The sequence below is a fragment of the Limulus polyphemus genome, unplaced genomic scaffold (genome assembly GCF_000517525.1).
Source record: "Limulus polyphemus unplaced genomic scaffold, Limulus_polyphemus-2.1.2 Scaffold10, whole genome shotgun sequence".
In the NCBI taxonomy this organism is placed as follows: domain Eukaryota; kingdom Metazoa; phylum Arthropoda; class Merostomata; order Xiphosura; family Limulidae; genus Limulus; species Limulus polyphemus.
In genome coordinates, this window is record NW_013665620.1 from 136,347 (window position 1) to 153,010 (window position 16,664).

General features: G+C 33.9%; 1 protein-coding gene across 1 annotated transcript in view; it reads right to left on the reverse strand.

Annotated features, from left to right (window-relative positions):
- The window catches only part of LOC106478283 (cyclic nucleotide-gated cation channel alpha-3-like), a 60,130-nt gene extending 46,671 nt beyond the window's left edge, over window positions 1-13,459 (reverse strand). Inside the window, exons 1-3 of the mRNA XM_022381905.1 lie at window positions 13,230-13,459; window positions 5,107-5,147; window positions 1,530-1,633 (exon numbers count right to left, since the gene is read on the reverse strand). Of these exons, the coding sequence (XP_022237613.1) occupies window positions 1,530-1,633; window positions 5,107-5,147; window positions 13,230-13,264 (180 nt within the window). The 5' untranslated portion in view covers window positions 13,265-13,459. The remainder of the gene's footprint in view (window positions 1-1,529; window positions 1,634-5,106; window positions 5,148-13,229) is intronic.
- Between the last annotated feature and the right edge of the window lie 3,205 nt (window positions 13,460-16,664).

Below are 16,664 nucleotides of genomic sequence, written 5' to 3' on the forward strand. Positions count from 1 at the left end.
ATTATAATGTACCTAACTACTTCATGATTATAATGTACCTAATTACTTCTTGATTGTAATGTACCTAACTACTTCATGATTATAATGTACCTAATTACTTCATGATTGTAATGTTCCTAACTACTTCGTGATTATAATGTATTTAACTACTTCATGATTACAATGTACCTGATTCATGATTCAAATAGACATAACTGATTCAGTCCTCACACAGTACCTTCAATACCAAGACGATCGTTAAAACTTAGTCCATTTCATGTGTTATTTAGGTATAACAAACATGGAGAGTTCAGTTTTGGATTGAAAAGATGAATTATATACACAAAGTAATCTCGCCAGGCTCTTCAAGTGTAGACGTTGATGTAGAAAACCAGAAGAAGAAGAGAGTTTAAAAAAAGCTCTTATGCTAAGAAACCGTTTCATCAAGACGTCATTGAAATTTGCTTGTGGTTATGAGATGTATAAAAATGCCCCCCATCCCAGTCAAAAAGTGAACTCTTTGTTATTGTATCACATTCGGGAGTGTTGGAAACGTTTATTCTTTATATACCTATAGTTCTTAGAATATTATCAAAGAAAAACAATTCTGATAATTTGTCATTAATTTATTCTATAATTTTATCAACATTATTCAAGTTTTCCAGAAACATAGTTATTGTGCAACATTTACAAAATCTTATCAACTTCAACATCAACTGGCTTTTCTACTCGACGATTCCTTTCCCACTAAAATTTTGAAATTTGCCTTTCAACATAAGTTTGGCATTTAAATAATATAATTATTTGTCGCCTGAGATTTTCCTATGCAGTTTGGTATATATATATTTATATATATAGAATAGTTGAAATATCAAGTTTCTAGTTGTTAAGATTTACACTTCCTTTGAAATGTCTATAAAATGATTCCTAAGCCTATCATTTTGGTTGAAACATATTTCTAAAACTCACTGAAGAAAATAAACACATCATAAAACAAGTGTTGTAAGTTGTACATAAATCATGGGACTAGACGGTATTTCAAGGGAAACGGAGTTTCTTTATATATTTGATTTAGAACGTAGTTCAGGGTTACTCACGACTTTATAATCATCTACTCTAATCTCAGCTATTTAATATCAGCATTAAGATTGAAACTACGTGCGTTTTTGTAATAATAGTGGATATCTGTGCATTAGATTTAACTGAAAAGCAAGGGCTTGATATCTTAGAACACCCAAAACGTTCGGAAATTTATATATATATATTATGGATTACGAACAATGGTAACACAAGTTAGGAAGAAGTGGTATTTACTTTATCCCTTGTCTAATCTAAAACAGATTAATTAATTCTGGTAACAATATCTTAAAATATAAAGAATAAAACTAAGTCATATACGAAACTATGTTTAAGGATTATTTTAGTTAAGACTGGTTGTGCAGAGTGTGCTCGAGATAGAGTGCAGACATTATGGTGGGGCTAAATTAAGTTTTTATTAAACCCACACTAATCTTTATTTTCTAACTTAGAATTAGCAAGCTCCAACTCACCCGGGTAGTTATGGACATCTGAGAGGCAAACCGCATCCGGGACTTGGAAGGACTTGGTCTCGGAGATATGTTGGGTGATCCTTCGGACAGAACTGCCGATGATCCTTGGACAGAGGCCGGATGATGTCATTGGAGTGTGACCAGCTACTTGATCAACGTGTGCATGCATATATTTACTTCTGTAACAGCTAGGTACTACTTTACAAGCACATTCACAATACATGCAAACAATCCATGTAGTGTTGTATCTACCAGTCATGGCTGAAATGTTTCAGAAACATTTCAAGATAGACATTAAATTTGCACATTCGAAACAATTGAAAATAGGATTCCAAACGAATGATGTACATGTTTCTAAAACAAGTCTTCTTTGTGTTTGTGAAATAAGTTAAAATATATTTCAAACATTCTGGTTCATGTTTGTGAAAAATGTGATAGATTTTGTAAAAAACAACAACATTTGTAACCAAATACTGGCTCGTATTTTTGAGTAACGGGTATCATCTAAGGATCTGTTGATTTTTTGTAAATATACGAAACCCACCTTAACACATCTTTGTTCTTATCTTTGAAATGTGTGAACATTACTTAAAAGCTGGTGGTTCATATTTGTGAAACTTATGAAACACATGTTGATCCGTTTTTGTAAAACTTGTGAATCTTTTTTAGACAGTACTGATTATAAGGTTGTAAGTCTAATTATCAATAAGTTACTTTTTTACCATATACACATTACTAGCTCGTTTAACTCCTATTTTCCAGTTTCTAACTAATATGCTGCCGTCTTCAGGGAAGTTCTTAGAAGGACAGTGTTTTCCAGTGGTCCGGTTTCGATCCTGGGTCTTCCTGGTAGAAAGACTGGTATGTTGTCCTTTTTAAGATCCTGGATTTGGCTGAGATATGTTAACGATACGTTCGTAATATTGCTGTACGAGTGAGTAGCGCATTCGCCCTTCTATCAAGAAGACCCAGAATCGAATTCACACCAAAACGCAGTCATTTTCAGGACTTCTCTGATTAGTAGCCGAAACATAGAATATAAATGAATTAATAATTAGTATATAGCAACTAATTAATAAATAGAATTAGATATCGTATAGGCTATTAATTGTGATAACTATTCTAGATACTTGATACTTTTGTGATGTGGAAAGTCTTTTAAACACAAGATGTTTGTGTCACAAATGAAACATTTCCAATCGAAACTAGACTGTTTACGTGAAACCAATGGAGATAAGCACTTTTAAGCCATATTTAATTCTCGTGGAGAATTACTTCTGTTTTTTTCTAGAAAAGAGGGTAGCATGTGTTTAATAATTTATGTTTGGCAACATTGTATAACGTGCTGAGTTACAATCAAATAGAAAAAACAATAGCATTTTTTGTATTACATAAATAATATGAAATCAAAATCATTTTGATTGAAAACACTGTACAGATTTAGAAATTGTCTATTATGTTCTATTAATCATTTATAATAACATAATAACACCTGTGAGTTAAATTTTTGAAAAGGATTATAAACCATGTGCTTTTGTTTAAGGCATTGAATGCTATGAGTTTTAAGCAAAATGCTTAAACATGATATGCAGATATTATGAGACTGCTACCCTTCTATTGTATGAAAATGAATTGCACCAGAGTACAGTCACGTGCTAATAGTGCTCATTGTGATTGGCTGTCATCCAACAAATCAGCTAATGCCTGTAAAAGTACAGGAAGTCATAACATGCTTAAATGAGTAGAAATAAAAGTTTTGGTTCTAAAGACTACTTCATGTGACAGATTCACGCGAAATTTCATGTTTCAAAAAAAGCTGCATGGAAACTCTGAAGAAGCTACGGGAAACTTATAATAGTTATAACAGAAGTTGTTGAGGTAGCAAGCCCACACTCTTAAAAAATTATTTTAAGTAACTCTTCACGTAATATACAATAATCCACTATAGATTTTTGCTAATGACTGAGCTATAAGTACTCGTGTAGTAGAATAATAAGATATGTAACCTCAGTAGATGTGTAGCTGCTCAAAACTACTACTTAAGAGTGACAACCATACAAAAAGTTAAAATGGGCACCATACCTCAAACAGTGAGATACGTTATGCTGGAGGACGGTGCTCTTTGTAGATGAATTCAAATTCAAATTGTTTGGTCAATCTCTAGAGTGAAGCAAGATGGGGACCAGTACAAGTGTGGACTACATTTTAGTCAATGGTGTTGGATTTACACAAAATCGATGACATCCAAATTACTGATAGGTATAATCAGACTCTTATCTATCATATTAACCCCATAAGAACAAGACCTGTTGGGCAGGAATTTATCTTCCAGAATGAAAATGATCCCTTGCATTAGACAAATTTAATGAAAAGATAACCCAATAAATAGAGCCCAATAGATCATTCACAACCATGGCTTGGTCTCAACATAGTGCCAATTTGAATACTTTTAAGGCTATGAGCTTATATAGGTACTGAGAAGGTAAAACAGCAACTAGATAACTTGGGTGAATTGTGGGGAGTAACGCAGGACATTTGGAATATTTAATAATCATACACTGATAAACTCTTAGCAGCATAAAAATAATCTATATTTCTCCGTTTAATGCAAGTACAAAGTAATATTACATTATACAACGTATTCGTATTTGTTTTGTATTTTCTTTTAATAACGCATTGTACTAACTTGTGATAACTTAGATGCAATTACTCTCTGTTTATTACTCCTGTGCGTTTCTATGGTTATTTACAGTACTGTGTATACATAAATATATATCAACAACAAATAAATTAACATTTAAGAAGTAAAGCTTTTATGATTATGTTACAAAATACTGAAAATAAAGTACAAGACGTGAAAACGTTGTATTTGACAAAAATACATGCAGTTATATCGTACTAACTCAGTCATATTTCATATCAAAATAATAACTGTGAAATTATGAGAATTATAAAGCACACAATGAACAATAAACATGCTAATATACAATTCAACTAAATTTCATAACAACAATTAATAAAAAAGTTAATAGCAATAAGAATTATAATAAAACAAACCAAGGCAATTTACAATTAAACATTCCAGGGATAAAAGTAAAATCATGATGCTGGATGTCAAAAATCGCTATCACACAAACAGCTTCGACAAAACTCAAACTTCGTGTGATGTAAAAACAGCAAAACTTTTGTGGGTGAAACGTAAAGCATCATAAATGTGAAAAGTTTTCTGATCAACGCATTAAGTATACTAAACTTACAACGTACATGATTACTGTAAAGAATGTTTAGCAGCTCAGCAAGTCATATTTTACAAACGGCGTGACATAGGAAGGTGAAATTACACGTGGATGATAAGGGTAAATTACACGTGGATGATAAGGGTAACGTACCGATGTAAATGCCACATTAATTTGAATTAATATGATAGAAAAACAAAATATTTTATAATTGAGAATAAGAAAGATCAATTATTTGAATATATAATTAAAATAAATGCAATTAATTTCAATCTATAAAATAAGTACATCGTATGTATTTTTGTATATAAAGAAACTCGCTATAAAATGTAAATACTTACGTTTTGCAGCTTGTTTCCATAATTGGGGGTAAACGACATGGCTGAAAAAGAAAGCAAGAAAGGCATACGTCAAAAACAGTATATAAGCGTTTTGCTTATGGATTTCTTTCATTTAGTAACTTTGGACTAATTATCGTTTGAGAACAGAGTAGTTACAAATTCCTTTCAATTCCTTGTTACCGCCAAACATTGACGTGTGCGTGTTTGTGATTTTTACATGTTTTTTTGGCATCATTAAGTAAAGAGATTTAAGTTCAGTATTTTTTATTCTATTCGAAATCATAAAGAAACTTTGCAGAAGTTAGGTTTTCCAACGTTTTGGGGGTAATATGAAAAAAGGACTTTTTTACTGAATGGGGTAAATCTTCATCTTTGTCAGTTTTCAGTAAATTACTGTATATTCTCAAGATCTTCAGCTTGAAACTAGTTTATCAGCTACTTTAAAAAAATGTTTATTTAATAACAACTAAAACAAATAGTTCAATGAACCAAAGTGGTAACCACAATTGAATTGTTTCGACATCGCTTACTAAACGTAATAAACATGTTTCATTGTATTCAGTTATGTTTTATGAAACATTTGCTATCTGGTGTTTTCAATCTGAAACGGCTAGCTAAGGTCACAGATATCTAAGGTTCAGGTAAAGCCATATGTAATTTAGATATACTAGCCAGAGGAAGAGTAACCAGCCAGCAGCACCCATCTCCTCTGAGAGAACTTTTAATTGTTCAACAGATGAAAATGACTCAGAGTATTACTTAAAACTTAATGTGAAGAAAATATTTGTACCACTTGGTATCAATAATTATGTTTTAAATGTTAGAAGTTCCCTTCTCGTAAGTCTGAATTTGTTGAAGCTGGATAACATGATACATAAAACCATAACTTTGTTATATTTTCTACGAAGTAAAAATAAGAAGGATATGTTTCTCGGTGTAATTGGAAAAGCATGGTAAAAAAAACTTTATTAAGTAACAAATGTGTAAATATAAAAATGACTTGCCCTACGCTTTTACTATGTTTTACTAATCAGTTCAACAAAGCATATATCTTTTTATTCACCTCACAGACACATGTACACAATATCATTATTTCTTCTTTTTTTTCAAAAACCTCAACACCATGCTCCAAAAATAATTACTTTGGAGTATAATATCATTAGCTGTATGTTTGAATAGTTCTTTAATAAGCCGATCCCTTAGGGTGGGTAGTGGATGATAGGTTGCTGCTGGCTGATTGCCTTTTTTCTGGTCAGTAGCTCAAAATTAGAGACAGTGGTAGATAGCTTTAGTAGCTATGTCATAGAAACCGGGTTTCGATACCCGTGGTGGACAGAGCACAGATAGCCCGTTGTGTAGCTTTGTGCTTAACTACAAAAAAATGAACTTTAAGAATAAGAATAAATAAAAAATAATGAATTAGCACAAAAATTACTTCGATCATTTAACCTTTTTTTATAGTATGATGGAGGGCGTATAACAATTAAAACATTTTCAAAGTAGCATATAAATGTCGTGAAAATACTTCGTAGACAAAAAATGGAAATATTCAAGTATTAATAATTTAAAGAGAAAGGAAACAGCGTGAATAATTTCCAAGTTTGATATATGTCCATTTTCTGCTTTTGTATGTTTGCATGTCAGATAAACTTCAATATATAAAACGAAGTTATCTTACTTGGTGAGCACTTGGACACAAAACTAGTCTCCCAGCATCATATGAAGTAGCTGAAGAGCACTAAGGAAGCGTACTAACGCAGAAAAATATACCTGTTGTTGTTATTTTGATTCGGTTGTAGCTTGTCTTATCTATAAATTACCCTTGTAATCCCATCATGTCCTGCGGAGGTGTCGCTAGATACTTAAAAGATTCGGGGCTCGAGCCCATATGGGCAGGAATTTTCGGCGTTTCAGTATAGTATTAATCATGGTTTTCTATTCACATTTTTCAAGACATCAACTAAGGATTCGGGGGCACGGGCCCCGTGTGCCAGTGCCTAACGACGCCTCTTATGTTCTGGTAGATGCATTTGTTTGTTTTTTAATTTTGCGCAAAGCTACACGAGGGATATCTGCGGTAGCCGTCCCTAATTTAGCAGTGAAATATTATAGGGAAGGCAGCTAGTCATCACCACCCACTGCCAACTCATGGGCTACTCTTTTACCAACGAATAGTGGGATTGACCGTTAAATTATAACGTCCCCCACGGCTGAAAGAACAACATGTTTAGTGAGACGGGGATTCGAGCCCGCGACCCGCAGATTGAGAGTCGAGTGCCCTAACCACCTGGCCATAGTATTGCATTGACAGACACTGAAAATATGGTAAGTACCTCCAATGAATGATAATTTTTATAGTGTCTTTGGTATAAACACCTTGATTTTTGATATGCGTAAGTGTCAACATAATCGATGTTAAGCCACTTGAACAAACCTTCTTGACACTTACAAACACTAAACGATGTCCGGTAAAAACTTGAGGGTTGCGAGTCAAGCGCCCTAACCACCTGGCCATGCCGAGCCAAACTAGCGCTATCTTAGCTATATCTAATGTCTGTAACTCCAGATAATCTACAACTGCGCAGTTTTTCTCATAGCCTCCAGTTAGAACAAATAAAGTTTTCGAGCTTTTATTTGTCTAATTGTTCAACAGTAATGTATGTATTCTTGGTGTATTAAAAAATAAGCGCGTTATGTTTAGCATAATCTTCAAAGTTAACGAATTTTTAAAAACAGAAGCGATCGGTTAACATGTAGATTAACAACACGGTATATATTAGGTACAGAAAGTGTATTAAACAGGTACACTTCATACAGTTTGTTTGGTTGTTAACCCTGTTAATTTATTTATAGAAACTGCTTGAAAACAGAAACATTTGCAATCGACACATAGATCGGTAATCCTGTTTCTGCCATGTAAATGGCCTGTTCTGTGTATAAAAACAAATAATATATATAATATATAAATAAAAGGCTTCTTGATTAGTCTCTGTTTGTTTCCGACATGAAACTTACCCATTCTAAAATACAGACATTTCAATTAATGACGCTGTTTACTTTGTTGTATGGAAACAAGACCACTTGATGGCCGTTGAACCTTGGTTATTGACTGTATATTGTGTACCTAGTACGGAATGGCACGGATAAAGTTTATTGTTTTTTATTATTTTCGCACAAAGCTAAACAAAGGACTAACTGCACAAAGCTAATAAGCTAAATGGAAGACAGCTAGTCAACAGAATCCACCTCAACTCTTTGGACTACTCTAATAAAATAGTAGGATTTCACCGTGACTCCTATAGCGCACGTATAACGCCAAAGTGCGGAATGTCAAATTTACGGCAACGGAACGCGAGCCATGAATCTGTAGATTCACAGTCAGGGCGTGCTAATCATTAACCCATGCTAGGCCATGTAACATGTCACCATATCAATTATTGACTTAATATTTACCAATTATGAAACTTGTCTGGAAACAAAACCCCTTGATGTTGTCATATCAGCTATTGACTTTACATTTACCATGTGGGAAACTTGTTTGGAAACAGAATCACTTGATGTCGTCATATCACTTAGTGACTTTACAGGTATCAAGTATGTAACTTACCAAAAACAGAACCACTTGATGCAATCCCATCATTGACTCTTTTTATGTTAGGCACGAACTTGCACCAAAATAGAACCACTTGGTTTTGACCCATCAATTACTGACCCTAATTACATCAAATATGAAACCTGTACAGAAACACAACCACTTGATATAGAACCATCAATTACTGATCCTATTTACATCAAGTATGAAACCTGTACAGAAACACAACCACTTGACATGAACCCATCAATTATTGACTCTACTTATACAAAGTATGAAACCTGTACAGAAAAAAACCATTTGACATAGACCGATCAATTATTGACTCTTTTTATACAAAGTATGAAATCTGTACAGAAACACAACCACATGATCCAGACCGTTTGGTTATTAACTCCATTTATATCAAGAATGAAGCCTGTCTGGAATCATAGCTCTTGAAATATACTTCTTTGTCTGAACTAACATATGGCAAATGAAACTGATGAACTACTACTATTGATCATCATTAGAATTAAGGTACTTTTGTGCAGAAGAATCAGAAACCATAAGTTCCAGATGAATGGCCCAATATGTTATTTAGCTCCCAACTTTACAGATTCTAGCTTTTCAAAGTTACAAATTTAGTGTTACCCTATAGAATATTCAAACAACATGTCACAGTAGACAATACCTTATAACTATACGTTTGTACATATGACATTATGCTATTTGGCAAACCAATGATCGAAGGAAAAGTAGGCTAAGGCGATATTAAAAGAAAATAAAGTATTTGTTAATCTTATCAATTATTTGTTTAATTTAATAATGCTTAAACTAAATTATTGCAATTCTAAAGTATACAAACAACTTACGTTATAAAGATATATAATTAACACACCTAAGATAGCACTGTACAAAAGTAATAGATATTGCAAACTTCATATCATGAGCTGAAAGTAAACAAGCAAAGGTCATTAAAACAGAACTTTCTTTAAAAAATGATATGCAAACAAAAAATAAAAAATATTGCAAATTTCTATCATTCCGTATAGTTCTCTAAAGGTGACTCTGCTTGTTTCAGAATTTTCGCGCCAACCTACAAGAGCTATCTGCGCGTGGATGTTCCTAATTTTAAAGACCTGGCCTGGTGATTAAGGTACTTGACTCGCACTCTGAAGGTGGCGGGTTCGAATCCCCGTCATCAAACATTCTCGCCCTTTTAGCCGCGTGGGCGTTATAATGTGACGGTTAATACCACTATTCGTTGGTAAGAAGAGTAGCCCAGGGTTTGGCGGTGCTTTCCCTCTAGTCTATCACTGCTAACTTAGGAACGGCTAGCGTAGATAGTCCTCGTGTAGCTTTGTGCGAAATTCAAAACAAACCAAACCCTAATTTTGAATGTTACTCTAGAGCGAAGGCTGCCTAGTCAACAGCACACACCACCAATTCTTTAACTACTCTTGTCTGACAGAATTGTAGGATTTGACTGTCACTCTTATAGCCCCACAGTATTTCCACATTTTTCTGAAAACTAATCACACAAATTGAACTCACCATAAATCTTCGTTGTACAAAACGAATCTATTTGAGAAATGTTTATATTTAATTTTCTGACACTGGTGAGTCAGCGGTAAGTTTCAGGACTTATGATGCTAAAATTTGGGGTTCGATTCCTGCGGTGGACAGAGTGCAGATAGCCCATTGTAAAGCTTTGTGCTAAAAAACTAACAAAACAAACTTCTTATAGTACACTAATTACATTATAGAAAACTTAGGTAGCTTATTAAATTGCAAGCGCGTCAATTATGTTGACTTGTAGTCATAAAATCCGGACCTAGTTTCTAATAAATAACTTATTATAAATAACGTATTATTTGTTTTATAATTTCGAACACACAAAAGACCTCTTATCGAAAAATTTTGAACTTTATATAGAAACAGAATAATGAAAACAGACAAGTATATTTTGAGAAGCTACAAACTGCACCTATGATAATATGCTGTATATATTATATAAATAAGACCTTCTAGATTAAAAAGACGTAACAACAGAATCTGTTCAAAGCACCTATCTTTTAAGGACGAAATAACTGAATCTACGTAAAGTGTCAAGGAATTGTTATGTAGATGAGCCTAATTGTCTATAAAAAGACGTAATTATGAGACCGAGGTAAGATATTTAGCTTTAGAAATTGTAGATATTTACATATTTTCTAGTTGTTATGGTGATACAGACTAAACGCAAATGAAAATTCCGTATGCCTAACACCAGTAGAAAACTGTCAACTGAAACATTACAAAATTATTAAATGAATAACTTAATAATATAAAGCACATAATGTTTCGGCTTGCGTCTTTCCCAAGAGGTAAAAGTCTCTACTGTATCAAATATTCAAATAATACACTACAGTTTTAAGACGTCAATAAATATATTTTATGCAAGGATTTCTTTATGGTACGTGGCACAACAACGCGATCTTATTCACAGAAGTTCTATTGGAAACGTCGCATATGACGTTGGACACGCTAAGTGCTCTGCTACATATATTGTAGAGCCAGATCACCTCATATACAGAGATTCAGTACATTATATCAAAACGATTTTGAAGCCTCACCACGTCATTATGATCAACGTCGCCACGTCCGATCAAGCTATATCTACCGACCATGCATCTTGACTGTCATGTCCAAAACACATCATTTCTCTTTCCATAATCTACTTAATGTACGAGGACAACGGTTTCCCAACGTCCGTTTCAACAATCCGATCACACCAAAATCCATAGGTATGTCTTATTCGTATGGAATAACAACGTGACTTTTTGTCGCTTTTCCAGGCAGAATTCCTTCTTAATTATGATTAGTATTGTTGCCTCGAATACGTGGAAGGCCTTTATCACTGATATTTCCGTTCGTGGTTTTTCATCTGTTACAAGACGCTTCACTTTACTCACTATGGCTGGAGCACGACTTGTTGCAGGGTTCGTTTTGGATGGTCCTAGTGCCCCAAGTTGATAAACGTCCTTTTGTTTTTCAGGGCAATTAAGTACAAGGAAGATCCCCGTTTTGTAAACTGTAATTCCCCGATCTGAACAAGTCTTTATGATTTGAATGTATTAATATTTACGTCGAAAAGGGCTATTATATACTCTTCCCAAAAATGATCAATTTACGGTGGCATCAGATTACCCACAAACGCCAAAACAAAATATAGTTCTGATATATGCCGTTCCACCGTGACTTTACATAGACTGTGGTTGTAACATCTGCACAGTAAATGAGATTCCGCTTCTCTGTGGGAAATAAGACGATACCAAAATGTTGAATGTAATGATTTCATTTTGTAAAATTAGCAAAAATCTAGATAATTTCCAGAAGAACTTTTTTTTCTCCTACAAGTGTCTTCCATAAACAACTCTAATTTAATTAAGAACGGACAACTGTGTTAACTTTATATTATGAACAGAAATCAACGAATATGTTTTACAAAATTTTGCATGAAGTATCCCTAAAAGTTATGATCCGGTCCTGATATAGTGGTTTGCAAGCTATAGATCGAAGGGTCCAGGGTTCGAGACGTGATGCCGCTGAACAAAATAAGCATTTTCAGCTGTAGGCGTGTTATAGAAGTGACAGTCAGTCCAGTTATTCGGTTTATAGAGCCAGACAAAGCCCTTATAGCGATAGGTGCTGCTTGCTGGCTGCCGTCTCTCTGATCAGTAGATCAAGATTGGGGACGGCTATACTTGACTCCTGTGAGTCTCTGATCTTGCCATTAGCCAACGAGTGCGCATAAGATTTCGTTCAGGTTGAAAATTTGAATTTCTTTATAACAATCTTATAAAACATATATTTTCAATCAGTTTAAAATGAAATCTGTATGACAACGTATAAACTTATAATGCAATACTAGTGTATGTAAAGAAATTGACAAATAAGTGTCTTTTGGAGATTTTCATAAACTTATTAGAAACTAGCTTTTAACACGCACACACACACACGAGATAAAACAAAGCTTAATCTGAAGCAAAATAATATGTTAGGAAAAAAATATTTAGTTTTAAAAACGGCTCCACACTTGAATCACTCTAATGAGTGACCAGGTCCTATTTCAAGAATATGGTTTTTTTAGTTAACAGTTTTAGAAACTTCTATTTGAGAACAAGCTAGGTTTTGTAATTAAACATTCTTTGGAATGTTCTACTGTTGAAGAAAGTTAGTTCCTTTAGTTAATTATTTTTTGTTTTTTCTTGGACCAGTTGATAACTCAGTTCTTTTATTATTTTTACAAGCTTTTTTTTTCTTTGAAACATCGTAAAAGTTGATGAAGGAAAGAAATAGATTGAAGAAACCAACCGCAGAAGATGAAGTCAAGCCAAGTATTTTGCGAGTTGAATCGGAGAAAAAAAAAGGGGGCTTGGAATTAATGTTATAACGATTGCCTTAAACTTAGGATAATGAGTAATGAATAATTAAAAAATATGTGCGCGTTAAAATCATGTTAACTTTTAATATATTAAGATTTAAAGTTTTATTTGATTTTCCTCACCGGTAAGCCGTGCTCCAGCGTCTCTTCGCCTGCATAGTTCTGTTCCCAGGTTCTTGTTATAAACTTGATAAAATAAAACTTAATCCTTTTGTCTGGAACCTGCTGACACTGACTATTTTGAGGAACAGAGATCCCAGTGATCACCACGTACACTGCAAAAGCAGTTGTGTCGTGCTTTCAGCAGCACGCGGGATTCTCACGAGCTTCTTGTGCGCGCGACTTAAAGGTGACGAGTAACTGTGAAGAGTCATGTTTTTCCCGGGTTTCCTTCATCCTCAGGAGGTCCCAAGGGATCCATAATATTCGCTTGCCAATAGAAACTTACTGTTGTTAACGATAATTTCAATCCGCTGGCAAAACTTTGTTAAACTGCTACCTACACAAGCCTCATGTCTTTTGGCTTTTGTTTGCTTAAAAAAGAATGAAAAGGAAAGATTTAATACACATCCATGATTGTTGATTTAAGACCGATGATTCTTTTATTACATTGTGGCTTTATCATTGTTCTAAACATAGCTCTAGCTTCCAGTCCCTGGGGCTACACACAAAACGAAGACGAAACAGGTAACGTCATGTTTTGTCTAAGTTTATCAGCAAAAAGAGTTGATAAATTAACTTTGTAAAAATTCTGTTAAAGGTGATATATTTTTTCTATTAACACAATTAACTGTTGTTTTTCAGTTTTTTTTATGAGGTATTTAACTTTTGAAAGTGAATCTTTTTAAAGACAACCACAGAATATTCTATCAAGTAGACTGTCTGAAAGGCACAAGCTTTCTTTAACAAATCTTTAGAATGCTGTTAAACAAGCAAGCATGGCATTCATTACTTATTAAAAGCATTCATTGGAGCCAGAATGAGATCAATTTACCAGTATTGTCATCTGAATCCAACGCATTTTAAGTTATTTCTATATGCAGAGTCTCTGCCAAAGACAATGTCTCTTGTGTAACAATATCTTTAGTAAGCTGTTGTCATAGTAACCAGAGATTGTCGCAGCACAATGAGCGTTACCAGACCTGTTGTTCGGGAAGATAAATCTTTATTTTATAAAGAATAAAATGTCTTTTAAGCGTTGTTTTAAAAAATCCAGCAACTATATTATCAGGTAACTTTTAAATTTATATAGTCTGGAATTAAACCATACGTATTAAAGAGATCGTTTAACTTGTATATCGAAACTGCGGCTCATTTTGATACTCAATACTTAAATATGATACTTCACGTCTAAGTATTTTTGAGTAAGAATCAGTTATTTTGAATTGTATGCCAATAGCTCCCAACATAATAAAATGGTAATTTTAATAATCTGTGTATGTCTTGAAAGTTTTTTTTTATATGAACATAACATTATAACGCATGAAGGTACCGTGGCAACTTCTGCGAACTTTGTCAACTTGCTTTATAGCGATGCAAAAATTATCGCCATCTCTTTTATTTCACTAAAACTATTTGATAATTTTCATGAAACTTCCTCTCGAGGGTCTCTAAAAGCAGAAAATCCGTCAATCTTGGTACTCTGTCATTTTTCAGTAATTTGCAAACGAATGTACCACATTGGTTCCTTTTTAATAATTTGCAAATGAATGTAGCACATTCCTTTGTTTGCCTTGCCGTTAGCATAAAAGCCCATAATGTCTATTTGTGCTGTGACCACCGACTGAGCCCCTAAGTTTGGCATTATAAGCTCTCAAGTTTACCACTTAGTCACCGGTGGGAGGTGGGGAAAGAGTTGTAGCCCATTAGTGAAATACGTTTAATAATACTTATTTCATTTACGAGGCCGGCATGGCCAGGTGGAGAAGGCGCTCGACTCGCAATCTGAGGGTCGCGGGTTCGAATCCCCGTCACACCAAACATGCTCGCCCTTTCAGCCGTGGGGGCGTTATAATGTGACGGTCAATCCCACTATTCGTTGGTAAAAGAGTAGCCCAAGAGTTGGCGGTGGGTGGTGATGACTAGCTGCCTTCCCTCTAGTCTTATACTGCTAAATTAGGAACGGCTAGCGCGGATAGCCCTCGTGTAGCTTTGCGCGAAATTCAAAACAAACAAACAAACAATCATTTACGAGCTTTTTAAAAATTTTCCATGTGAAATCTCCAAATATCGGTAGCAATTCCTTTGAATTCAGATTTCAAAATCCTTCAGTGGTATGTAGTAAATAATTTCAGTGTCACACATACTCAGAAACACGCTTTGATATGTATGTCTAAAAATATCTAAACTTCGTAAATTGAGCCGAAAAGCGTGGACAATACATAATTCAGATTAATCAAATTAATTTCACTTTATATAATAACAATTCTATGTGTACATATGGGCAACAAAGCTTTCGAGAAATTCATTATTTTATTGAACAATTTGAGTTATAATGACTTCATAACCCTGTGTGTGATGTCTGTTCTTCATAATTCAAAGTTTTATGAGTATAATCGCAATGCGTGCAGTTCCTATATGCCTTTCAACTATGTCAAGACTACATAAGCATAAGAACTTAAATGCATTTAGAAATATAATTCTTGTTGAAAATTAAATTCAGATGTTAGAGACAGTTTTTACGCATCGAATACACTTAATCACAAACAGAAGGCACATTTTTTTCCCATTTACAACAGTCCATTTTTTACGACCTGCCAAAATGCCCTATAACGATTACGATAAAACTCTACTATTCACTCAGATAAGAGTAGCCAAATAGTTGGCGGTAGGTGTTCTTGACTAGTAGCCTTCCTTCTAGCCTTTTAGTTGAAAATAAGGGATAGCTATAAGAAGATAGCATTTGGATAGTCTTGGGGGAAATTCTGAAATAAACAATGAACAAAAATATTGTAGCACCTTAATACTTTAATAATAAACTGGAAGTCTTTGAACTTTTTTTATATAATTACAACTAGCAGGGACGTAACTCCACTGTAATTCAAAAGGAGGTATTAGAATAAAAAGGGTATTTATGGCAAAGCTGCTAAGGCTATCTTCCCTAAGTTTGAGCAACTGACCGCAGGGAAGGCAACCAGTTAACAACACCATAACAACTATCATACTTGCTATATAATTGAGTGTCACTCTTATAATACATTCACATTTTAAAGTACGCAGAATATTCTAGGGTATCACACAGATTCGAACCCAGCCTGCCAGATCTGAAGTCCAGATCTCTATCACAGGTCCAGTATGTGCCCTGAAAAAAAAAAACTAATGAGAATAATAAATCAGGAGATACATATATTGATCTTAGCTTGTCACCAAAACTTTTATTGTTATAAATATATAAAATTAATTTTTTTTTACACTGGAAGAACAAGAGACAATACGATAAAAAATTGTAACAAAATAACAAGTTTACCAATTTTTCAAACTGATGGGTGAAGCAAAAATGTTTCTTAAGTTTTGTTGTTTTATTATCATTAAATATTTTCTTTCAATCTTCTATATATA